This window comes from Carettochelys insculpta, chromosome 8 (assembly GCF_033958435.1).
Source record: "Carettochelys insculpta isolate YL-2023 chromosome 8, ASM3395843v1, whole genome shotgun sequence".
NCBI lineage: Eukaryota > Metazoa > Chordata > Testudines > Carettochelyidae > Carettochelys > Carettochelys insculpta.
This window is the reverse complement of record NC_134144.1, coordinates 13483448-13508910: the sequence shown is the minus strand read 5'-3', so window position 1 is coordinate 13508910 and position 25463 is coordinate 13483448. Positions and strand designations below refer to the sequence as shown.

Genomic DNA, 25463 nt, shown 5'->3' with positions numbered 1-25463 from the left:
AAGACCCATTGAACTCACTGCACTGTTTTTCTCAAAAAAAGATACAGGATGGGGTTCCATGGGAAAAGCTGAGTTACACTGCAAGAGACTTGTGACATCACCATTATGGTCTGTGGCTATGATATTCCATAATAAATGGTGTGTATCATGTATATAAAATAGGAAAAAGGACAGTGGCAACTGGCAACTCTAGATTACTTACTGCAGCTTTCTGTATTGTACACTTAAGTGAGACTAACAAGGATTAGCTATAAACTAAACTTGTTTTCTCCCCTAGCATCATCCAACCTCAGATACAGCTCGGGAATTCACTTACACTAAACGGCAGAGAGAGAGTCTTGAAGAATGATGCGTTGCAAAGTGAATTATTTAGGTTACTAACCAGTTGATCCACTCAGGCATATCCATGTCATTTCCCCAACAATCCTTTTTCCTCATATTTCATTCTTGTAACTAGGCCCTGCATCATCATCTTGCACTGCTTACACTTCACACTTAAACACACACACACACACACACACACAAAGTTTCTTCAAACTATTACCACTTAGGGACTCTGATACCCAGAAGCCACGATGGCTTCTCTCTGCCAAAAGTGAGAGGAATATACAAAGCTCTGTGTATGTGCGCGCACTGAACAATGTCTTTCCTTTTTCTTTCCAATCCACTCCACTATTCCCTTCTATATTGTCATTGTCCTTTCCTGTATATTGGCCCTCTGCCTTAAGACAATGTCTCATCTCTTTTGCAGGGCTAGGCCAAAGTCCACCACCACATAAAGGACAGAACAAAGTCAGTTCTATCCAGCTTGTACTCTTCTTTTCATGTTACTTTTCAGACTGCTGAGAAATAGAAAGTCCAGAAGGTTTAAGAGGCAAGAGCTCAGTTGTTAGGCTGGACAGACTAGAGCCATTAATTCAGTTTTATGATACTGTTTGTGATAAGAATTAACTGTAATTAAACAAGAAATTCAGTATTTCACCGATGATTTAAAAACAAAAAACACCAGATTTAAATAAGGTTTATTTTTTAACACTATCAGTTATTATCCAGTCTGCTTTGAAATTCCTTCTTCTAACATTTCAGAAAAAATAAATTCCACTGGATGAACTGAAAAGTCACATTTAGTACCACCTTGAGGGATTTTCTTTGGGAGGAAAGGAGTCCCAAAGAATGCATAACATTACTGTCTTTATTTTCAGAAATCTGACCCATGCTACTGCCTTGGATTACAAACAATTACCAGAACAACCAAATTTTCTGAATCGGATTAAATGGATCTTACCCATGAAAGCTCATTACCTAAGAAATAAAGTTGTTAGCCTTTAAGGTACTACAGAACTGCTTGTTTGGTTTTTTTTTTTTGTGACCCTAACTAACACAGCTATACCTTAGAGACTAAATTTCTGAGTGTTTTGATTGTTTCAAAAGTCCTGCATTCTACTCTGAAGGCTACAAAACCAGTTTCTGGTGGACTGCTCTAAGGGCCTCTTTTCTAAGAGCATTATGATGGGGCTTTCTGACAGACAACAGAAGTACCTAAAGTAAAGTTGTTTTCAAATCTATGTAAACTATGGCCTCACTTTTTTCAGGACTCAGCCAAGAACACACACCCTGTTGATACACACCAATGTGCTTCAAGGCAACAGTAAAGCTTTCACTTTACTTGTTTTCAGATAAGAAAATTTAAACTAGGGTAATAACAGAGTTTAGTCAATATTTACATATCTGACACTTAGAACACTGAACTGAACCTTTGGAGTGAGAGAACAAAATTTTCTTTAGCATGTGGGACATTATGTCAAACAAAATCAGATCATTCCTTTTTATTCACTATACTCCCAAGGAAGTACGAAGCCCACCAGACTAAAATGACAAGAGATTCCTAGTGCAGGCACATACAAGGAAAATGTATTATTTCACCGTGAATATATATTATATTATATCCAAGCACAATATTAGCCTCTGTTAAAAGGCGTTGCTTTCCAGTTGCTGTATGGGAAGTCATTCGATTGCCCTATTTTCCTGAGGAAAAATATATACCTTATGTTCCTACTAACTCATGATAATACTCGTAATTTCTCCTACCCCCACATTCACTCCATTGGCAACGTACTTTGCCTTTTCATTTCACAAATTCAAATTCCTCAGGAATACTCTATGACTGGGCCATTTTCTCCCTAAAAAGCTGCCAGCTCTACTGTCAGGATTGATGGGAACTTACCCAGTTGATTGCCACTATCAATTTGTCTGCTTTTCTGGCATGTGCTGATCGGATTCTAATTGCAGTTATATTTGCAACTCACATGGAGTCTTCTACCACACAAAGAATCCCAAAGCACTTTACATGAGTCCAGCCCTGCAAGAGACTGAGCACTCTTGCTTCTGAGCAACAAACAAGAAAAGAGGTTGTTTGGCATCTTGTGTAATTAGGCCCTTCACAAACACTGCAAAGATGAAACGTGGCCAATTTTTTGCCGAAGGCCCTGAGGCAAATCCTTTCGCTGAAAGCAATTGCCATAGAATCATGACAGTTCATGTGGAGTAGACAGCGACTCTGCACTGCCCCTGCCTCAAGCGCTGACTCCATGGGTCCCTTTGGCCAGGGAATGTGGCCAATAGGAGAGACACAGACATTACCTGCGGGTGGAGTCACCTCCTCACCCTCCCCACCACCCTTGGACCACAGGAATGAGATGGTTGCTTCCGGGAGCAGTGCAGACAGGGAGCCTGCCTTAATCCTGCCTCACCACCCTCTTCCCCTCCGGTACCCCAGACCTCTCTCCCAACCTTGAGCCCCCTCCCAGAGCCAGCAACCTGCACGCCAATGGCCTGTCCCAACCTGAGCCTCCTCCCAGAGCCTGCAGCCCAATTCCCTGCCCTAATCCTGAGGCCCCTCCAGCCTCCAAACTTTGTCTGACCTTGTTCCCTGCACCCCCTGCTGCAAGCTGTGATGGAGTGGGGGGAGTGCATGTGTGAGTCAGGCTGGATGTCTGAGGCAAGCAGCAGCTCCCAGTGGCTAAGGATGACCCTGGGGCTACAACTGGCAGGTAACACCTCTGCCCTGAACAAAGAGGAGGGAGGAGCTGAGCTGGAGTTTTGAATCGGGGGCGGCAGTTAGGAAGCTGGGGAAAGAGGAGCTGGAAGGCAGCCAGCCGGAGGAGGGGGAAAGCTACACCCCAGAGGGGCACCCCTCCGGGTCTTCTCCCCAGGACGGGTTGGAAGGACTTTCTCTGGCTGCTGTGCTGTCGCTTCTGTGAGAAACTGGGCATCTGTTGCCTAATAAACCTTCTGTTGTACCTGCTGAGTGAGAGTCAATCCTAACAGCAGATGGGGTGCAGTGCAGGGGGACCCCTCAACCCCACCACACTGGTGTCAGCAGTGGGATGCACTGCACCCACGGATGAGCTCCCAGCAGTGGCTCTCTGAGCACAAGAGAAAGAAGGAGCCTCACAAGAGCCAGAGGGGGAGCAGAGCAATTCCTGCAGCTGCTGCTGGTGAGTGGATACCCCGGGAGGCAGCGGGGAGATGTATTATACCCGACTCCTAAAGGCAGAGCTAGCGGGGCTGTGCAGAGAGAGGGGCCTGACCGTGGGGAAGGTGACCAAGGCCCAGCTGATTGCCCAGCTGGAAGAGAATGACCGATCCAGGGGGGCAGAGCCTGTCCTGGCAGAAAGTGGCCGGTCAGCCTCGGGAAGCGTTTCGGATTCTCCGACAGGAGCAGGGGCTCGACGCCGTCAGACAGACGCGGTGCCCGCCAGGTCGCGCTCAGCTAGTGGTGGTCCATCGCGGGCAGAGTCCCCCACCGCAGAGCTGCGACGGCTGGAGCTCGAGGTGAGATTAAAGGAACTGGAGCACCAGGAACGGGACAGAGAGCGTGAGCACGAGCGCCAGGAACAAGAAAGAGAGCGTGAGCACGAGCGCCAGCTACAAGAGAGACAGCGGGAGGAGAGTGAGTGAGAGCGGGAGCATGAGCGAGCCATGGCAGAGGTGAGACGCCAAGAGGCCCCAGCTGCGGTAAGCGGGGAGAGGGCCAGATGGCTCGGGGTGGCCAGTCACTTGGAGACGCGTGTGCTGGCCCAGTGTCAGGACCCAGGGGACATGGATGAGTTCCTTACCGCCTTTGAGCGAGCCTGTGAGTTGCATGAGGTTCCCCCAGATGAGTGGCTCCGGCACTTCACCCCCTTGCTGGGCCAGAAGGGCGCAGTGGTGCTCAGCCAGCTGGAGGGGCTGCAGCCTGGGGACTATGAACGGTTCAAACAGGCCCTGCTGCATAAGTTCGGGCTGACTCCGGAGATGTACAAAAAGAAGTTCCAGGAGGCGCAGAAGAGGCCAGAGGAAACCCATGTAGATACAACCGCCCGCCTGAAGCAATACTACCAGAAGTGGGCGTTCGGAATGGGAGTCCAGTCCGTAGAGGACCTGATCGAGCTGGCGGTCGTGGAGCGATTCTACGAGATGTGCGCACCTGACCTGAGGGTGTGGCTCGTGGACCGGAAGCCAGAGGATTCACACAATGCAGGGAAACTGGCAGATGACTTCACAAACAGCCGGGCCAGGTTTGAAAGTGAGCCCCATAAAGAAAGTGAGCCCCGGGGAGAGAGGGAGTCCCGGAGGGACCGAGAATCTCAGAGAGACCGGTCCCTGACTGTACGACAGAGGGGACCACCTCTTGGGCAAGCCCAGGAAAGAGGGGCCAGCCACCTACCCCCCAGAGAGCCAAGCAGAGCCTGGGCAGAGCAGCCGGCCCGAGGGACACAACAAGACCCAGGCTGTTGTCGCTGTGGGCGAAAGGGGCATAGAGCAGCCCAGTGCCCCAAGCTCCCAGACAGGTTGAGCAGGCCGGGGGGTCGTGGAGTCAACTGGGTGGAGTCCCAGAAGCCCGAGAGGCTGGCGGCCAAGGCAGGTGGTGCTGACAATAGGCACTCGGATTGGGCTGAGTCCGCCCCACAGACCAGCTCACCAGGGGGACCAAATGCTCAGAGGTCAGTTTACAGAGTGGGGGCGGCACCACCTCTGTGGAGCAAACGGCTCAAACACCTCGAGATAGACGGGAAAAAGGTCACGGGGTTCTGGGACACAGGTGCTGACGTGACGCTGGCCTGACCCGGGGTGGTGGCATCGGGCTGCATGATACCCAATTCCCACCTGATGATAACAGGAATTGATGGGACCCCTTTCAAGGTGCCCATGGTGAGGGTGCACCTGAAATGGGGGGAAGAAGGAAGGCCCCAAGGAGGTGGGCGTGCACAGCCATTTGCCGGCGGATGTACTGATGGGGGCTGACCTGGAGAACTGGCAAGGTGAACGCCCTCGTGCCCTGGTCCTGACCCGTAGCCAAAGAAAACGAGGGGTACACTCCCCAGATTCAGGGGTACAAGCCCAGCCAAAGTCACAGGAGACACAGGGGCCAACCCTGAGAGAAAGGGGGCCCCCAAAAACCAGATCTCACAGGCCAGGGGTGCTGGAGCCAGACAGGGATGGGGAAGTAGAATCCGCCCCTGCCCCAGCCGAAGAATTTCAGGCAGAGCAGCAGAGAGACCCCTCCTTGCAGAAGCTGAGGGAACTGGCCAGTCTCAGCTCAGCTCCCCAGCTGGGGGAGGGCTGCAGGGAGAGATTCCTGTGGGAAAAGGGATTCCTGTACCGGGAATGGGCTCCCAGATGCAAAGCGGAGCCATGGAAGGTCCAGAGGCAACTGGTGGTTCCCCAAAAGTACCGGCGCAGGTTGCTGTACCTAGCCCATGATGTCCCGCTCGCAGGACACCAGGGGATCCACCGCACCAGGAGAAGGTTGTTACAGAACTTTTTTTGGCCAGGGATCTTTGCAGCTGTCCATCTGTATTGCCTGTCCTGCGATCCCTGCCAGAGGGTGGGGAAGACCCGGGACAAGGGGAAAGCTCCCCTGAGGCCACTGCCCATCATAGAGGAGCCTTTCCAGAAAGTGGCTATAGACATAGTGGGACCCTTCAGCAAGGCAACGCGTTTGGGGAAGAAATATATTTTGGTAGTGGTAGATTTTGCCACGCGATACCCAGAAGCAGTGGCCTTGACCTCTATCGACGCTGACACCGTGGCGGATGCACTGCTGTCCATTTTCAGCAGAGTGGGGTTCCCCAAGGAGGTCCTCACAGATCAGGGGTCCAACTTCACGTCAGCCCTACTGCAAAGCTTGTGGATCAAGTGTGGGGTCCAGCACACCTGGGCCACAGCCTACCACCCGCAGACCAATGGACTGGTGGAGAGGTTCAATGGGACTCTGAAGCAGATGCTGAGAACCTTCATGAATCAGCACCCCCATGACTGGGACAAGTACTTACCCCACCTGCTGTTTGCATACAGGGAGGTGCCCCAGGAATCCACGGGGTTCTCCCTGTTTGAGCTGCTGTACGGAAGGAGGGTACGGGGACCCTTGGACTTGCTCAGAGAAGAGTGGGAGGGGACGGCCTCTCCTGAAGGGGAGTCAGTGGTACAGTATGTACTGTCCTTCGGGGAAAAACTCACCGAGCTCATGGGCCTGGCCAGGGAGAACCTCTCCATGGCCCAAAGGAAGCAAAAGGTCTGGTATGACCGTAACGCCAGGGCCCGAGCCTATGCCACCGGGGACCAAGTGATGGTCCTTGTACCTGTGCAGCGGAACAAGCTGCAAGCGGCCTGGGATGGGCCCTTCAAGGTTGTCAAACAGCTAAATGACGTGAATTATGCGGTGGAACTGTCAAACCGGGCCCACAGCCACCGGCTCTATCATGTGAACGTGATGAAACCTTACTGGGACAGAGAGAACTTGCTGCTGGCCGTGTGCAGGCACTGGGAGGGGCAGGGAAATGATCCCTTGGTGGATTTACTCACAAGGGCTGGAGCCAGCTCCTTGCTGGAGTCTATTCCCCTCTCAGACCAGCTGACCTCTGCCCAGCAGACGGAGATCAAGGAGGTGCTGCATTCGCATCTACAGCTGTTCTCTGACAGACCGGGACGCACTGACCTAGCTGTCCACCGAATACAGACAGGCACCCACACCCCTATCAAGTGTGTGCCATTCAGAGCCACAGGGAAGACGGCTCAGGACATAGAGCCGGAGGTTGAAGACATGCTGGCTCTGGGGGTGATCCAACCCTCGTCCAGCCCCTGGGCCTCTCCCGTGGTGTTAGTCCCTAAAAAAGATGGGTCTGTTCGGTTTTGTGTGGACTATCGCAAGCTTAACGCCATCACTGTATTGGACGCTACCCCATGCCCAGGCCTGATGACCTTTTAGACAAGCTGGGGGGAGCCCGTTACCTCACCACGGGGTACTGGCAAGTGCCATTAGATGAAGATGCCCGGCTCAAGTCGGCTTTCATCACCCCTGTGGGGCTCTACGAGTTCCTGGTCCTGCCCTTTGGCCTCAAGGGGGCACCTGCTACCTTCCAGCGTCTGCTGGACCAGCTACTGAAAGGGATGGAGAGCTTTGCCCTGGCGTACATGGACGACGTTTGCATCTTCAGCCAGACGTGGGAGGACCATGTGTCCCAGGTCAAGCAGGTGCTGGACCGACTCCAGAAGGCTGGTCTGACTATCAAGGCAGGGAAGTGCAAGGTGGGAATGGCTGAGGTGACCTACCTGGGCCACAAGGTGGGCAGCGGCTGCTTAAAGCCAGAGCCAGCTAAAGTGGAGGCTGTCAGAGATTGGCCCACACCCCAGACTAAGAAGCAGGTCCAGGCCTTCATTGGGATGGCGGGGTACTACCGGAGGTTTGTGCCCCACTTTAGCTCCATCGCAGCCCCCCTCACAGAGCTGTGTAAAAAGGGAAAGCCTGACAAGGTGGTCTGGACCGAGCAGTGCCAAAAGGCCCTCTGCGCGCTGAAGGAGGCTCTGGTCAGGGCCCCAGTGCTGGCAAATCCAGACTTCAACAAACCCTTCCTGGTGTTCACCGATGCCTCAGATGTGGGGCTGGGGGCTGTGCTAATGCAGGTGAACGACAAGGGGGAGAAACACCCCATCGTGTACCTGAGTAAGAAGCTGCTGCCCCGGGAGCAGAACTACGCAGCCATAGAGAAGGAATGTCTGGCCATGGTGTGGGCACTGGGGAAGCTGCAGCCGTACTTGTCTGGACAGCGTTTCACCGTGTACACCGATCACTCACCCCTGACCTGGCTGCATCACATGAAAGGGGCCAACGCCAAGCTCCTGTGGTGGAGTCTGCTCCTGCAGGACTACGACATGGAGGTGGTCCATGTGAAGGGGAACAACAACACCATAGCTGATGCCCTGTCACGCAGGGAGGGCCCCGAACTTCCCCAGGTCACTGGCTAAGTGACCCCGCACAGTTCGGTCTGGAAGGGGGGAGAGATGTGATGGAGTGGGGGGAGTGCATGTGTGAGTCAGGCTGGATATCTGAGGCAAACAGCAGCTCCCAGTGGCTAAGGATGACCCTGGGGCTACAACTGGCAGGTAACACCTCTGCCCTGAACAAAGAGGAGGGAGGAGCTGAGCTGAGTTTTGAATCGGGGGCGGCAGTTAGGAAGCTGGGGAAAGGAGCTGGAAGGCAGCCAGCCGGAGGAGGGGGAAAGCTACACCCCAGAGGGGCCCCCCTCCGGGTCTTCTGCCCAGGACAGGTTGGAAGGACTGTCTCTGGCTGCTGTGCTGTCGCTTCTGAGAGAAACTGGGCATCTGTTGCCTAATAAACCTTCTGTTGTACCTGCTGAGTGAGAGTCAATCCTAACAGCAGATGGGGTGCAGTGCAGGGGGACCCCTGAACCCCATCACACTCAGCCAGGAGTCCCCCACACATGCTGTGCCCCTTCACCCCAGCCCACAGACTGCACTCCATTCCATACCCCCAACCTCTTCCCTGACCCAGTGAAAGCAAGTGAGGGGGATGGAGGGCGCAGGGCAAAGACTCAGAGAAGGGCAAGGGTGTTTGGATCTGTGTGATTACAGTTGGCAACTCTAAAAACAAGTTACAACTGGGACAAATTATGCACAGCCCTTAGTAGTACCTAGTATACTCCAGGTTTGTCGTCACCATGCTTAAAGAACCATATGCACGAATACTGTTTCTGCTATTTCTCCTCCAAGCCCAAATGATGTCCGCTGCTGTGAAACAGGACTATACTTATGACTCTCCCAAAGCATTACAGCAAGGAAACGCCACTGCCTGCACATAGACTACCAGCTTCCTGAAACAAGGAATCACACACTTCCCTCTGCACAGAGCTTTTTGTTTTGCCTGTGTTCACAAGACTCAATCTTTCAGGAGCAGTACTTCACAATCACTTTGTTTCACATGATGCAAAGATCTCAGGAATGACCAGAAACACTCACTCATGTAACGGAAGGTCTCCTCCGCAAGAACAGGAGAGAGGGGCTTGGGGACATGGCCACGACGGATGGGGGACTGGAGCCAGTCTTGGTTGTCATACGGATACAAAGTGTCCACCCGTAGCTTATACTCTGGTAACTGTTCTTCCAGCATGTTCACCAGTTCTACTTCTGAAAAGACTTCATTGGAGCAGACATCTAAAGATAAACATGTGACATGAAACCAAAGCATGCATATTGCTATTAAATCTGCTGTTTTAAAAACCCACCCAGAGAAAGTTTGAAAAGAATTGTTCTACATTGGAGAAATTACACAAAGATAATTTGATCAACAAATGAATTTGCAAAGTAGCTTGATTTTTAATATTGGTATTTACAATGTCCTCACGCTCCTTAATTGAGCCTAATTAATCTAGTAGACTTGAAGATTCTCATAGGCTTCCTGTCTCTAGTATATTTAAGCTTTACTATCTGTTTTTATGTTTGGCTATCACCATGGCAACTCCTACCACTTAGCTCTCTTATCTTCCACCTTACATTTTATCTATTGTAGGTTCTGTAGCCTTTACTCTGGCTGCACTTCCCTTATCTGATAGGAATACGCCCATCTTGAATATCATCTTCCAATTTTAACCACACTTTTTCCTTGCATTTCTGTTTCTCTCAATTGACTGACGAGTATCCCTTCTGTTATACTCTAACAGTAGGATACACTTCCTTTATATAAAACCTTTTTCTAAATCTTGAGAAATGTTATGGATCAGAGCGAACACATGGAAGGACTCCTCCCCACACCCCAAAATGGAGGGCAGCCTCTAGTTCTAGCATTTTATCAATTGCAAAATGAAAGGAAAGCGTGTTGGAACACACTGCATTTAGACACCACCATTCAAAGTTCACATACACCTAGCTCAGAAGCATCAGAACCTTATAGCCTGAGTGCCAAATGTACTTCAAAAGGGACAACTCCTAGGAACAGGTTCTTGGTCTCGTTCTGGTCCCTTTGCACTGCTCAAGGGAGGGGACATGCCAGAGGCCTGCTCAGGATTCTCCGTGCTCAGAGGCCAACCCCAAAGAAGTGATACATGCACTCACCCAGTATAAGGGATGGGAAACAGATGGGGCTTCCTGTGCTCTGCCTATACCAAGGGCTGGACAAAATATGTCCAGCAGGCTGGATCCAAGCCCACCAAGCCACCAGGTCCAGGCTGCGGGACCTTCAGCCAGCTCTCTGCCTGCTCCGCCCTCACTTGGGAATCAGAAAAGCAGGCTGTGGGGCATTGTGAATGCTGAGAGGCTGCGGGGGGGAGCTTCTCACACTGCCTCCACCCCAGCAGCTCCCATTGGCCAGAGCAGCACCATGGACCATGCAGCTGCTCTAAGCACATGCAGGAGCATAGAAGGCAGGAACCTTGGCCAAGGAACCTACTGGGCAGCTGTCCAGGAGCTGCCCAGGTAAGTACCTCCAAACCAGAGCTTACCTCTGGCATCCCAGCCCCTCTCTCCCTCCCGCGGCCCTCCCTCTCCTACCCCATATAACCCCAAACCACTGTACCCAGTCTCCTTCCCAGACCCTGCACCCCCCTCCAGGTCACAACCTCCTCCCAGACCTTGCACCCAAATCCCTTATCCCTAGTCACAACCCAAATCCCCACATTTCTGACTGAGGTAACAACCCCTCCTAGACCTTGCACTCCTTTCTGCACCCTACCTTTAAGTCAGAATCATCTCCTGCAGCCATACCCTCTCCCAGACCCTTCAGCCCTATCCCCTGCCCACGGTCACAACCCAAACCCTCTCACCCTCCTCCTCAGCCACAACCTGAACCCCTGCCCCAGGTCACAACTCTCCCCCAGACCCTGGATCCCTTCCTACACCGCTGCTTTTCCGTCCTTTCGTTCCTTCAACTTTTCTCAGTTTCTGCTGTGATCCATTCTTTGTGACTCCTTGTCCTCTTCCCCAGTGTTTTATCACAGGTCTCTTTCCAGGCTGTTTTGGTGTGTTCCCAAATTTGTTTCACTGTAGCATCTTTTGGGATGAGGTTTGCCAGAAGTGCAAATCTGTTGGACAGCTCCATTTGGAAACCAGCTCTTGTCGCTAAATCCTTTAGCTGCTCTGTGTTGAATCTTAATCCCAGATTGGTCACTGCTGTGGTATACCTCCCGATATTGAGTTTTAATGTGACCAAATGGTGGTCAGTACCTACATCTGCTCCTCTTCTAGCATGGACGCCCTGCATTGATCTTCTGAAAGAACTGCTGATACAGGTCTGACCAATTTGTTTTTTTGACTGGTGGTCCAGTGAAACCCAAGTGACCTTACGGACCTTTGTGTGTGGAAAAGCGCTATCACCAATCCATTGAAGGAACAAAAGTCACTGAAGTGCTCTCCATTTTCATTTTGTTGCCTAGGCCTTCTTTTCCCATGGTCTGGTCTCTGCCCGTATTTGTGCTTCCAACTTTCGCATTGAAATCGCCCATCAAAAATCAAGACATCCTTTCTTGCTTCCTGGTTCACAACACTTTGTAGTTAGTCATAGAAGTCTGTTTTATTTTCCTCAGCTGCTTCATTGGTTGGTGCATAATACTGCAAAAACAATACCTTCCACACTTTGGTGTAGAGTCTGGTTGTGATGATGCATGGTGATACTGCTGTTCACTCCATTAAAGCCTCTCTTGATAACATCAAACCCACACATTCTCGGCATGGTGCACCCTCTTCTTTGTATCCTGAATAGATAAGGGTTTCACCAGTTGCGAACAATAGCTGTCAAGACCGTATCCATCTTGCCTCACACGAGCCCAAAACTGTAGGCTTGTCCTGTTTCCTCTCCGCTACAATCTGTGCTGTCTTCCCCACTTGACACATGGCCTAAACATTCCATGTATCAAACTGGGTAGTTGCTGTGGGTGAGAGAAGGGTCATCTGCAGAGCAGCTTCCTTTCGGCTTTCCCTATCACGTTACATCCTCAATCCATGAGGCCTGCCAATTTCTCCCAAGACTTCTGTAGTTGTAGGTTTCTTGGTAGAGGTTTCTGTAACTTTTGATTTTTACAGATAGGGTTGACGAGTACCACAGAGGTAGCCGTGTTAGTCTGTATCTTCAAGAACAGCAAGAAGTCCTGTGGCACCTTATAGATTAACAGATATTTTGGAGCATAAGCTTTCGTGGGCAAAGACCCACTTCATCAGATGCGTGAGCAATAGGGTTAGAGAGATGATAGATCGGGTTGTTAACCCTAAGCCAACCCCTTTTACCTCAGGGAGACACAGTCCAAATTTGTCTGGAATCCAGCCTTTGATCTGTCCAGTTTGGGTGACCCTTCCAGGAGCTGTAACTCTCACTGTCATAGGTCTCTGGGTCATTGAGACACAAGCCACCTCACCTTGACAAGGAATGGACTGTTGGGTGTCATCTTTGCCAAGCACTGCCCTAAACTGAGGCACAGTGAATCAAGTTCCTATCCTGCTCTTTCTAGGGCTCCCACAACCCAGTAGAGAAACAAGGAACAGAGCTGTTAGTGCTCCATTCTCCTCCCCTCTCTACAGTGCAGCCGGTGGCCAGTAGCAGCAGGCAAAGGACAACAATAGCTCTGATGACTCCCAGCTCTTATCAGGACTTCTCCTGGAGTTACAGTGGTAGCATGAGGAAACTCCCTCCACCATAGTGGCAGGCCTGGTTCAAACATTTCAGTTTATAAGTCACAGGGTATACGTAACAAATGGTATGCTTTTTTTAGTTCACAATCATATACAAGTTTTCCCTCTCTCTTCTTAAGAGACAGAGTTGGATAGCACTCCACAGGCTGTCTCAAAAAGTGCTGTTTTATAGCCCAATCTGGATTCTTTAGAAACCTCAGAGCTAGATCAGTGGACTTGGGAATTTTTGGCACACAATCTCCTTTGGGTTACAAGTATGAAAGAAGGCACTGAATGCAGGAGAATTTAAATAAGTTACAGCAGAGAGATCCAGAAGGAAAGAATTTGGCTGCAATTCTCCACTCACTGTGGATGGGAAGGGAGAGGCAGGAATGGCCTGGAGTAACATCAGGATTTTTATCTGAAGATATAAAGTATTTTTATGACTTCCGCTATCACATTTGAACTCACATATTTCTTCCTACGTCAATTCCAACCACTCCTTCAAAAATCACCTGGATTCTTTACTACTCATTCATTCTATCTTTGACAAAAACCACACATTTATCTACTAAAGAAATGTTTTAAGTGGTAAGAAAAATAACGTCTGGTTTTCACCCATGGGGAATTAATTAATTTTAGGTTTACGAAGTATCTAATGTTCTTGTTCATATGTACTACTAGTTAAGTGTAGCACACAATTTCAAGATGAGATCAGGCCCTTCAGGCTAGCTGCGCTAAAAATACTGCATGAATGAGTGGTTCAGATTGCAGTTGCCCTTCCAGCTTACCAGTGATGCTCTCCGGATCTCCGTGGTCGATATTCATGAGGTTTCCTTCACAATTCAGTTATTTAAGAATGGCATTATGTGTTCAAGTTGTGCACTGTCCCTTTCTTGCTTTGGCTGAAGGACGGCTTTGGTTTGAAGTGAGAACCTTCAAGCTACGCAGCCATTAATTACATTGGGTTTCTTAACTCAATTCTACAAACTTGGTCATAGTCTCAATCTGCTATTGTCTTAGTTGACACTTGATACTTCATCTGACGAACAGGCCCCATCAGACGTTTCTATGATATATTGGCAAGCTTCTGATACTTGACTTCATGTGATGGTTTCTCTTAGATCAGCCATCATCTAGAAAGCAAACACATAGAATATGTTGGATAGTAATTCATACATTAAATGCAAAGAGCAGCATGAAGTTAAACAAATTCTCTGCCAAGACAATAAAACTGTTTTGGTAACTCACAGCTCTCATCTACTGCATGTTCCCCTTCCACCAATAAAATATTTAATTTGATACAGCTTTGTTCACTGATGAAGGACATTCTCCTTAGCCTTAAGATATAGGGGCTTAAGCTATGTAGATTTCCAGCAGCATCAGACAAAGGGTTTAATTATTTTTCAAAGTAATTGTTTCTAAAAGGCAGGACTTAGACCCCTCTTCAGAGAGATCAAAAGAATGCTAACACAACTGTACAACTTTGCTCTTTAGCAAAATTATTTTAATGAGGAAAAATTATGTCTATGAGCCCTAATAAAAATCAAAGGCTCACCATAAAAAATTCTCATACAATTGGTTGTGCCTACTTAGCATCCCAAGTCTAACATAGAAATGATGTTGCAGTTTAAGACTGAAGTTAACGGCCAGAACAGTTTAAAGAAGCAAAGCTTTTACTGTCCTCTAGTTAGGACACTTAAAAAAGAGCTTAATGTAGAAAGGGAGGCTAAAGAGAGGCCGCTGCAGCCAAGCTCTTTTGCCAACTTCAGCAATCTGAAATTTTCTTGAAGTTGTCGGTAAATTGTATTTTTCAGATTTTTCCTCAATCTCCCGTTATTTACCACAACTACCAAAGATCTGACTCACTGTCTATTGTAACATCTCATTGGGCAGGATCAGAATAGACAAGCCAGAAACTTCCCAAAGGGAGTCTGTGGTTTTCTCTATCTGTAGAATTTGGCTGTGGACCCAAGAAAAGACTTTCATCCATTAAAGTTGATTTAGACATGCCAGTGGCACTATCTTTTTTTAGAAAAAGAAACTCAGATTTTAGCTGCTCTAAAATAAGAGAATCCCAGATAATATACATTACTGCAGACAGTCAAAATATTCTTGGAGTGCCCTCCCCAACAAAAAATTATAGCCTATCTCTGACCTATACCTACATGGTTTAAGGTCCTTTGGTGATTTTTTTTTAGGAAGATTTCAGAAGTGCTCATCATTTTCCAGTATTTTCAAAAATAGGTTAGTGTTGCTATTTACTTCATAAAGGCTATCAAGAAATAGGTTGAAGAAGAAAGCCTAATATGAGCACTGTATGTTCTTATGGTGTCAGCAACGGCTCTGTTTCAGCTGGTGCTGGTTGTGGACTCGGCATGGCAGGCGCAGCTTGGTCTGCCAGTGATGACCACATAGCCCCTTCCGGCATTGCCGGTACTGCGGGGGGTTGAAGCCACTTTATCCGACGTGCAGCTTTTGAGTTTACTGTGAGAGGCAGGCTTGGCCTTGTGAGTGCCCAACGTGCCTGGTTCATTTCCCATGCTCATGCTGGACAGGGAGTACAATGGGAAAGGCTTACTCTTTGTCTTAGTCCCCAGTGAAGAGGCAATCAAGTGCCTGACAGGAGGGACACTGTCCACATTAAAATGTGGGTCTCGCATTGGTTCAAGAGCTTTACCAAAAAGGAGCAAATTCAGTTGCAGCTCCCTGTCCTTTCTAGCTCTCGCAGTAAAGCTCTTACAATGAGAGCATTTCTGAGGCATGTGAACCTCTCTGAGGCAACAGATACATCGAATAGCCGTCTGAGGCAGGCACATGATTGGGGCACTTGGAGCATTTTCTTAAATCCAGTGCTAATGACATCGCTGTGTGTTTCTTATTGCCTTTTTCCTTGTTCTACTATTTTTTGTAACAAGTCACGTTAAACTAGGTAGCCCAGGCTGTGGTGCTGGGAGAGCCAACACCTACCATGGAGCATCCACAGGGACAGCACTCAAAGAGCCACAGGGTTTGCGTATGTGTACTGAGAATAGTAGTATCATAAGTTTATAATATACCTAAATACTCAATATGAATTCCCCCCCGCATTATCTTTTAGGTGTTTGTATTCCCCAAACCTACAGAGCCACCATCTGCCACTGCCTCTTTTAAAGCAGCAACAACTCCCTACCTCCACTCCTATTACACATCACTATCTTCCTCCACATCACACTTGTCACCGTAAGCATGATCTGGCCAGATGGCACATTATGGGTATACACCTAAAAAGCCTTAACATTTCTAAGCAGAGTTTCCTTCCACCCAAGAGTTAGCAAGACGAAAGACTTCAAACTGCAGAAGCTTTCGAAAGCCAAACAAGCAAAGCTTTCACTATCCGTCAGAGCTCTGACCCCAGAGCCCTTTGGAGCGTTGCCTGAAGCGTGACCCCTTCCCTGTCATGTACCAACTGCTTCAGAAATGTTGTCAAACAAATTCATAGTCTCATACCAAAGATTAAAAAGACAGGACTAGTTTTAAGAACAGCCTAATAGAACTGCTAGTTCTGAATACTTACAAACTCTGAGGCTAGTAACAAATCCCTTTAGAATTACAAGCCCATTCATAAAAAGTGACCCTGCCATGAGATTGCATTGACCAAAAGCTGAAATGTCTAGCTCATCTTATCATGCCTAGTGCATGCTATTACACTGCAACAACAAAACAGATACTGTTGGATTGATCCCCACAAAACACCACCCCGAAGGGGGGGATGGAGAGAACCACACAGAAATTTGATTTGCATACGGAAGCAAGGGAGACACGGTTTTTAATTCCCATTTACGTGAGAACAGTTTACAAAGCAGATTGTTATGCTTTTGTTTTAAGTCTTGAACACACATGCAGCCGTGGTTTGTAAAACTGACATTTTAAGTGTATGGGATAGTGCCATCTAGAGGTAATCACTATCTAATTTTTCTTGAATGCATGAGCTCCAACCTTTGGAAACAGTCTCTGAAAGCAAGCACTTACGATGTCCCTTAGTCAGTATCTACAGGAGTGCTTCGTCCTTCCATGAGTGCCTTTTGAGGTTCCTTCCAGTTCTAGCATTCTGCAACATGCGAGCTTAAGGTCCTTTACATCGTTTGAGAATATTTATTACAAAAGTCTCTCTGAGTTGTCAGATTAGGCTCTGAGAAGTATGACAGAGAGATGCTATTCATAACATCTGCAACACACAAGTGACTTTTCCCACACACATTGGTTCTAAACTCCACAGGTAATCTGTGTTGTGAAGCGATATTTTTCTTTTGATCACAATTGGAGGGAGATCTGGAAAGCTGTTGCAGCTACGGACTTAAGTACAATTCACTTTTCTTTGTAAATGACTTGGAAAGGACAATGTATTTCAAAAACAATTTAGCCTAGAAAGTACAGGATGCTGCTCGGAAAGAGCCCTTGCTCAGATTAATCCCACTTGCATAGAGTTGCTTGCAGGTCCAAGACCAATCCAATTTCTCTCAGAAGTGAGCATTTTCTTAACTTTAATTGTTAACTTGTTTGCACAGACACGCTGTTACCCGCCCTCTACTGTTGAGAAACTGGCATGTTTAGTGCTGCTATTATTCACTTACCAGTTGCATGCATGCAGTTCCCATTCAGTGCACCTGAAATTGTGTATCTGCAAGTGACTGGATGGTTGACCTCTCTTATTTTTTTGTTACTAGCTCAGATAACTTATGGCAAGAAAGAGCCAAGACATAAAAAAACCATGTGGTTAGCACCAGTGGTTCCTATGAGCTGAGCGCTTGGGTGGCCACCCAGGATAGATTCAGGTACCACCCAGCTGATTAGCAGAGTGCCCACAGCCACCCAAAATTGGCAGCATGTTTCTCGTGGTGGTGCACATACGCACATGCCTTGGCCCACATAAAATTTATTCTGGCCATAGGTGGAAAAATTAGGAGGAACATTGGTCTGCAGCCCAGTAATTTATGTAAGCTAGTTTCAGTCACGCTGAGTCCCTGTAAATGTCACTAGACGGCAATAAAAGACCTACAGAACATTCAATGCTAACATTCTCCTCTGAAACCCCTTAAGCTTTCTCATGTGGCCCACTCCATCCCACACAGAAGTCTATAGCACAAAAATTGTCTATGTCTTTCCTGAAGAATGAACAACTTTTCCCTTTTCAATACATGTGATAAGACAGGAAAGTCAACCACTAGGATTTTTCAAAATAGATTTGGCAGGCTTCCATTTGGACCTTAAGACGGACTACACATAAGAGACTTCTCCATCTCTAGCTTCTATTGTGCAGCAATATAAGAGCGTCTTTAAGATTAAGAACAAGTTGTACCTCCCTAAACCAGGACTCTCTGGTCCGACAACATCTGTGGTATGTTCCTAGACTACAGACCCATCCACCAGCCCAGGGCTCTGCTTTATGGGGGAAAGCGCAGCCCAATGCTCTCCAGCTCCTCTGGGCTGGGGAAAGAGCACAGTGAAGAGATGCCTGGAGCTTTTTCCCTGCTGCTCTGATTGGCAGAACTGTGGCCAAAAGGAGCAGTGGGTGTGTGAGGGGGCGGTAGGTGTAGCAGTGCCTGGGGGCAACAGGAGACACAAAGCCATGTGTGTCTCCAGGGAACTGTGCAGGTAAGTGCCCCCACCCAGAACCCTCCACTCCAAGCCAGCTCCTGCATACCACCACCCACCCAGCCCAAGCCCACTTCCTGGCAACCGTAATCCCACTCTGAACCCCTAATTTTTGGCCCTACCCTCAAGCCTAGGGGCCCACAAAATCTACTAGCTTACCCTACACCCCCGTTTCTCAGTTGGGAACCAAGTCAGTGTGGGTGGTGAGAGTTTTTTTTTTCTGCTTCTCACTTGTGTGGCCCCTGACTGACTCTTCTGCGTGGCAGGGACCCCGACCCAAAAGAGGTTCCCCACCCCTGTTCTAATGGAAGCCATGTCTAAAGGGACAATGAGAAAGAGACCCCTACAATGGGGTTGGTTAAAAAAGTACTTTCCAAGTACACGGGAAGAGACAGAGAAGGGTCCTAGGATCCTGTACAGTAGGCTATGGTTGTTGTAAAGATTGTTATGTCACATTCTCTTAAATTGTGGTGAGAGGCATCTGTCCTTCCCTCTCCATGAGAGGCAGAAGTATTTTCACTATACAGTCATTCTTAACACATGGTTTTATGTGTAACAGTTACCACATATTCTCTTCAGCACGAGCTAAGAGACTGATAGGTGAAAACCTTCTTAGAGTGCCAGATAGGAGGTGCTCAGAACCTTCAAGTTCTACATTCTGCTTCACAATTAGGAGGAGGAGGCTTCTCAAGTCTGGCACGAATAGTTCCATAGTACTAGAATACCCACAATACGAACAACACGGCCAATCAGCTTGGTCACGTAACCCCCATAACTCCATTTTCCCACCTGGAAATAGTACTTACATTCCTCCCTGGATGGTCTATGGCTAAGTGAGTGTTTTTATAGCACTTAAGCAGAGAAGGTAGAATTCTTTATGAGAACTTGTTCTAACAAAAAGTATTTAAGATTAAACCACCTTTCATGATAGGCTGAGGGCAGATCTACTCTATAAACTCACATCAACATAAGTATACTGCTCGTGGGTGTGAAAAGCCGTGCAATACAGTTATACCACCCTAAACCGTGGTGAAAACAGCACTATACATGGTAGCGTGTTTCTCACTGATGTAGCTACTGCCTCTTGTGCAAGCAGATTAACTGCGCTCATGGAAGAAGTTCCCATATAAGGGTTTTCACGGAAGCACTATAGCAGTTCCACTGGAGGAGTCTAAGTGTTGACCAGCTCTGACTGATTAAATAATTGAATACAAAGCATTAACCCAGGAGCTACCATTCTTCAAACAAATACATACTTCCATATACATTCCAAAAGATCATTAGGAACGAGAATACCGACCACCCGATGACACTCCCCCTCAAGAGATTACTTTTAGCCACCCAAATTAAGCCATAAATTAATTTACATACCTGAAAGGACTGTTTCTTTTTAATTATGTTTGAAATGTGATTTATCCAAATTAAGATATGCTAAATCAGTATGTTACAATAACCACACATCCGCCTCATGCACGGAAACGCAGGCAGTGACAAAACTCAGGCTCCTCACTTGTGCCAGCTGAATAACTCTGACCACAAAACATTCCAAAGCCCTAAAACCACTAGACACAAATAGGGAACATGATGGGTTAGATCACTGACATCCCCTGTGACTGTCACGCAGTGTGCTGATCACACCACTGACGCCACCTACTCATCCTCTGGAGCACCCCACCACTCTGTCCTGCTGGGCCAGAAAACCTGGCATCCCCCAGCAAAGGCACAGAGGTGAGGTAACAGCTCCCCCAACACAGTAACAATGAGGGTGCACTTATAGGAACTTGACAGCACACATGAGCACAGCTCTCAAAAAGAGACCAAACCCCAAATAAATCTGTCATACTCTGTATAAGTTTCACACTGAGAAAGCTAATAAGTTCACCCCCTTTATAATGAAAAAGGCACGCACAGCTGTTGCGCCCCACAAACCCCAGTAACAACTATTTACAGGGGGTTTGATAATAAAAGTGTTTACAGTAGGGTCTCAACATTTGCGAGGGATCCATGTTGAGAACCATCGTGAGTGTTGAATTTCATGAATATGGCTCCCACCTGGAGCCCAGCTGCTGGCGCTCCTGCCTGGAGCCTTGGGGGAAGTGGAGGCTACCAGCGCTACTGCCCGGGGGCCCAGGGGAAGCGGCCACTTGCAAGTAATTGAGTTCGTGACCATTAAGTTTGTGAATTGTGAGACCTAATGTATTATGTATAAAAATATGATTTAAGTGACAAAGTGAAAACAGATAGATCAAAATAAGTTACTAAGCAAAAACAAACAAAAATACTTGCCTACGAAGCCTGATTTACTCAGAAAAATTGTTACAAAGCATGATTTCTCACCCTGTGTACACCACCTTCTGCCAACCTTGAAGTCTAGGAGGCTGAAGTGCAGCTTCAACTCTGTCAGTCTTGCATACACAAAGCATACCCACTTAAATGCTGCAGGGCGTTGTAAATTAGCATCTATTAATGGTAAGACTTGCACCACTGTACTAGAAATATGTAAAGAAGTATCTCAGGGTATGACTGTAAAGTGTACATAAGAAGCTTTAAATGGGTCCTCCTGATTTTTTTTTTTTTTTGTATTAAAGAAAAACCCATGCTATAGAGGCAGAAATGGCTATAATAACTAATAGCTGAAATTTCAAGCTACTGGATAGGTGTAAGTTTATGCACTAAAGCCAAAAATGGCAGAAAAAAGTTAAAAAAAAAAGGATGGTAGCAGAACACAAAACCCAGCGATAATTCAACCTGATGCAATTCTGAATAAAAATAAAAACTGGGTAATTATCCCAGGAATATTTTAAGCAAAAGGAACTTTCAACTATACTTTAAACTGTTTTTATTGCTTCCCACTGACTAAAAGCCATTTCCGTTAGGTTTGGGGTTATTACACGTGCCAATTGCACATATTTGTGTGGGTCAAAAATAAGAGGCGTAATGTTGTGGCGTCTTGGAAGTTGTTGTACATACTGCTTGTGTCGATAGAGTGCAGGGGCTGTAGTAGACTTGTGATTTGTCTGAGTGGTGAATGACCGGTCCAGGATCTGGTGGGTGGGCAGATGTGTTTGAAGACACTGCATGCATTGTGTATGGGTGGTTGTGCTGGGAGATGTGCTCATTTGTGCTGGTGGCAGCTGAGCAAAGTAATTCACAGTTTGTGCAGTCTCTCTCATACAACCAAGGCAATTGTTTAATCCTTTTTAGTTGTAGAGGAAGGGTGGTGATCAGTGGAGCTGTCTCCGACATCACAATGGTCTAGAACTCTTGGCATAACAGATACGCCCCTTATTGTAGCTGTACTCTCACACGGTTGTAATTCACAAATACAAATTGACTGAGAACTTAAACTGCATGGTAACAAACCCATGAAATCCAGTGATGACTTAACCTGGTAATACTCTAAATAAAAGAGCTCTCAAAAATGCTTGTAGATGCTTTTCTCATTTCAAATACCCAACAAACATTTTAGGCTTCTGAGTGACATTCCTGGAATCTTGTTGTGCACCTTCTGGTTGGCTGTATCATTGCGTTTTACATCACTATGGCATACCAGCATAACATTCGGAGGGCTGTGTCTGCTTAGAACTCGATACTGTGCACTTAGGTATTTCTAATCCAGCATCTAAGCATGTGTTATAAAAGGTGGAAAACCTGTTTTTACAAACTACATATTTGTAGTTAAGGAAGTCAAAACAGAGGAGCCTTGACCCACATTACATTTTTCTAGGGAATATCCCAAGAAATGGTAGCAAAAGTGGGAACCCTAGTCTAGACAGGGCACTAGCATTTTTACACTGCATTACCTAGAACTATCTTTAATAGGTTATGATGATAATATGCCTACATACAACATCCACCTTTGTAATTATACCAATGGTAGTAGAAAATGGTCATCCTTCCTCCCACCAAGAAAAAAGGCAAAAGCCTAGCACTGGGATCAAAGGGTAAGCAATAACCGTCCCCAAGTCACGCAGTAAGTTAACATAAGAAGCAGAAACAAAATGTAGACCTTCTGTTTTAGATTCATGCTCTAGGCTACTCAGTTGTAGTCCCTCTGAAGCAAAGCACACAATAAACCAAACCTCCCCTGATTAATTTCATTCAGAAAATGCCAAGAATAAAGCATTCTATTGATAAAAATCTACAGAGAATCTGTAAACAGAATCAGCTTCGACACTAAAGCTACAGTAAGAGACCACATTTGAGCAAGAAGGGTGGGAAGGAGTTTCTAAATAATTAATGGACCTTAGCAATCTGTATCTTGAATCTTCCACAGAGAAAAGAAAACTGTTAAAAACTCCACAGACTAGCTACTTCAGGCCCACACCCTGCAACAGTCAAGCAGGGAGAGCTCTGCGTGCTGCCCCTACCCCCAGCAAAATCTCTTAGTTGCTATTCTCCAGAAACCAGCCAATGGGACCTCAGAGATTTTGCAGGGGGAAGCATACAAAGCCATGCCCCTCCCTAGTACAGAGCACCACGTGGAATAGCCAGGGGGCTTGGGAAGCTGGCAGGCAGGGAAGCCTGCCTGAAAGTACCACAGGCCAGGAGCTGCTTAGGTAAGCACCTCCTCACCACACCCAGCACCTCTGGGACTGAATCCCAACTCACCCACTCCCCAGATACTGCAAAAAACTGCTAACACCCTTTCCCCAGGCCAGAAACCTCTCGGGAAACCCTACTCCTCCCAGACCCTGCACCCTATCTTCTGCTGCATGTCACAACCCCCTCTTTCACTCAGACTCCTCCTTAGATCCCCACATCCTCTCCTGCACCCCAGGCCCCTACTCCATGCTCCCTTTTGCACCCAACCTCTGTCCCAGACACCGCAGCGCTTGACCACTTAGCCAAAATCTTGAAGTGGGTCTCCATCAAAGTGCTACAAGCAGGGACAGTTTATGACATTTTGAGGCCCTAATTTGTGTAAGCAGTCCCATACCATAAAAATCTTATGTTGTATATTCAGAAAGAACATTTGACTAGAGAAACACAAAAGCTTTATGGTCTCATGGGAAAACAGAAGCTATACTGTACATATTTTTATACAGTGAATAATGAAAATGATCCTTGTAATACAAATAAATGAAAAAAATATTTTGATGCATTTTGTTAGAGAAATACAAAGTTTATCCAAGTTATATATAAAATATATTTAAATATGTTTATTCTAATTTTTTTGGTACAAAACAATGAACTGATGAGATATTTGTTTTGCCATACTATAAAAATACATTGAAGATTACCAAACATGACAGAGAAGCCAACACAAATTAATCTTCAGGCTATTACCAGCCAAGGGGAATGTTGTACCTGCTGTCATTCCTAAAACAAGTCCCACATGAGTACGAGGCTGGCAGGATTACTTCACAGCACTGCTGCTGCTTACCTCATATTTTTCGTGGTTTTGTCAGCAGTGAGATTATTTAAATAAGTTATGAAGGCATGGTAAAAATGTTAGCAATAGCAGCTAGTTAAAAAAGTGCTGTCTTAAGCAACTGATAGCACACTTACTTGAAAAAATATTCAATTTTACAAGTACATTTTTTTTCTTGGCCCCAGCCTCCTCCCATTTGTCAATAACCAACAATCAATGAAGGTTAAGGGTAGAATAAGGACATTTGTATACTCAGATGAGAATATTTTCCTTATATTTGAATGAAAATGTATATAGTTAAACAAATCTTTTCCACCTATCACATTTTAAACAGAGTCCAATTTTTTTCTCTCTTTTAAAGGCTCCATATTGAAGCTTAGTTAGTTTATATCTTAATTCGGCAGGGTCTGGGAGACCATTAAGAGACCAGGTTTATGAATTACCCTTCCAATTCGGCACAACTCCCACACCCACTCTGTGGGAAGAAAGTCCCATTGCCCCCTCCTCTATGCCTGTGCAAGCAATCACAGCTGCTGAAAAATCATCCTTGAGCTTGCAAGTATGTACCCCAGCCACACAACAGGGAATTCCATTGGTGTTGCCCAGTAAAGGAACAGGTCCATTGTTTCAAGTCAACAAAGATGTGGCTGGATATAAAGTTGGAAGCAGGAGGATGACAGGGGCTGGGTGAGTGAAGGAAGATAAAGGTAACTGGGTATCGGGGTGAAATGAGGAAGGAGAATGAAGGAGAGGAGAGGGGAGAGGGAACAGAAGGGACCGAGCAGAGGGTGACCAGGGATGCAGTGATAGGGGGGTGTGAAAGAGCACGGAGAGTGAGATGACCCGGTTAGAGATCGGGTGGGGGGGGGGGGGGGGGAGGCGTTAGAGGGCCAGGCCCATGGAGGTGACTGGGGGTGGGATGAAGCTGCCAGGAGACGGGCGGAACGACCCGGCAATGGAACTGACCGGGCCTGGGGGTGACCAGACCAGGGGTTACAGCGGAGTACAAGGCGGAGGAAGCAGACTGGGCTCAGAAGGGAGCTTGAAGCACGGCGGACGAGGCGGCACGGAGGGACCCTGGGGTGGCAGGATCAGGGGATGGGGAGGGCAGGGGTCACAGTGGCTGAAGGACCAGGGGCCGAACGAGACGGGGGGTGGGGGCCGGAGAGGACGGGGACGCGGGCAGCCCAAGGGCCTGACGCAGACGGACGGGGGTCAGAAGGCCGGGGGAGGGGGAACGGGGGGCCCGCCCGGAACTCTTACCCGCTCCGGGGACGGGCGAAGAAAAACCCGCAGGAGCCCCCAGCACTCCGGGAGCGGGCGTCCCCCATAGGCCCCCGCAGGCGCGAGCGGAGGAAGGGTGGGAAACCGCTTTCCTGCGTCATAAAATAGCGACCGCGCGGTGCCTCCGGACAGCTCGAGGACTACATTTCCCAGCATGCAACGGACAAGGCTCGCCATGGAGACTACGAGACCCAGCGTGCACTGGAGGCCGCGCGGCAGCCTGGGGCGGGTAGTCTCG

General features: G+C 47.6%; 1 protein-coding gene across 2 annotated transcripts in view; it reads right to left on the bottom strand.

Annotated features, from left to right (window-relative positions):
- Positions 1 to 25343, bottom strand: part of TRAK2 (trafficking kinesin protein 2) — a 58414-nt gene extending 33071 nt beyond the window's left edge. For both annotated transcript variants that reach the window (XM_075000922.1, XM_075000923.1), the window contains exons 1-3: positions 25205 to 25343; positions 13725 to 14069; positions 9298 to 9492 (exon numbers count right to left, since the gene is read on the bottom strand). In XM_075000922.1, the coding sequence (XP_074857023.1) occupies positions 9298 to 9492; positions 13725 to 13761 (232 nt within the window). In that variant the 5' untranslated portion in view covers positions 13762 to 14069; positions 25205 to 25343. The remainder of the gene's footprint in view (positions 1 to 9297; positions 9493 to 13724; positions 14070 to 25204) is intronic.
- Positions 25344 to 25463: the final 120 nt, after the last annotated feature.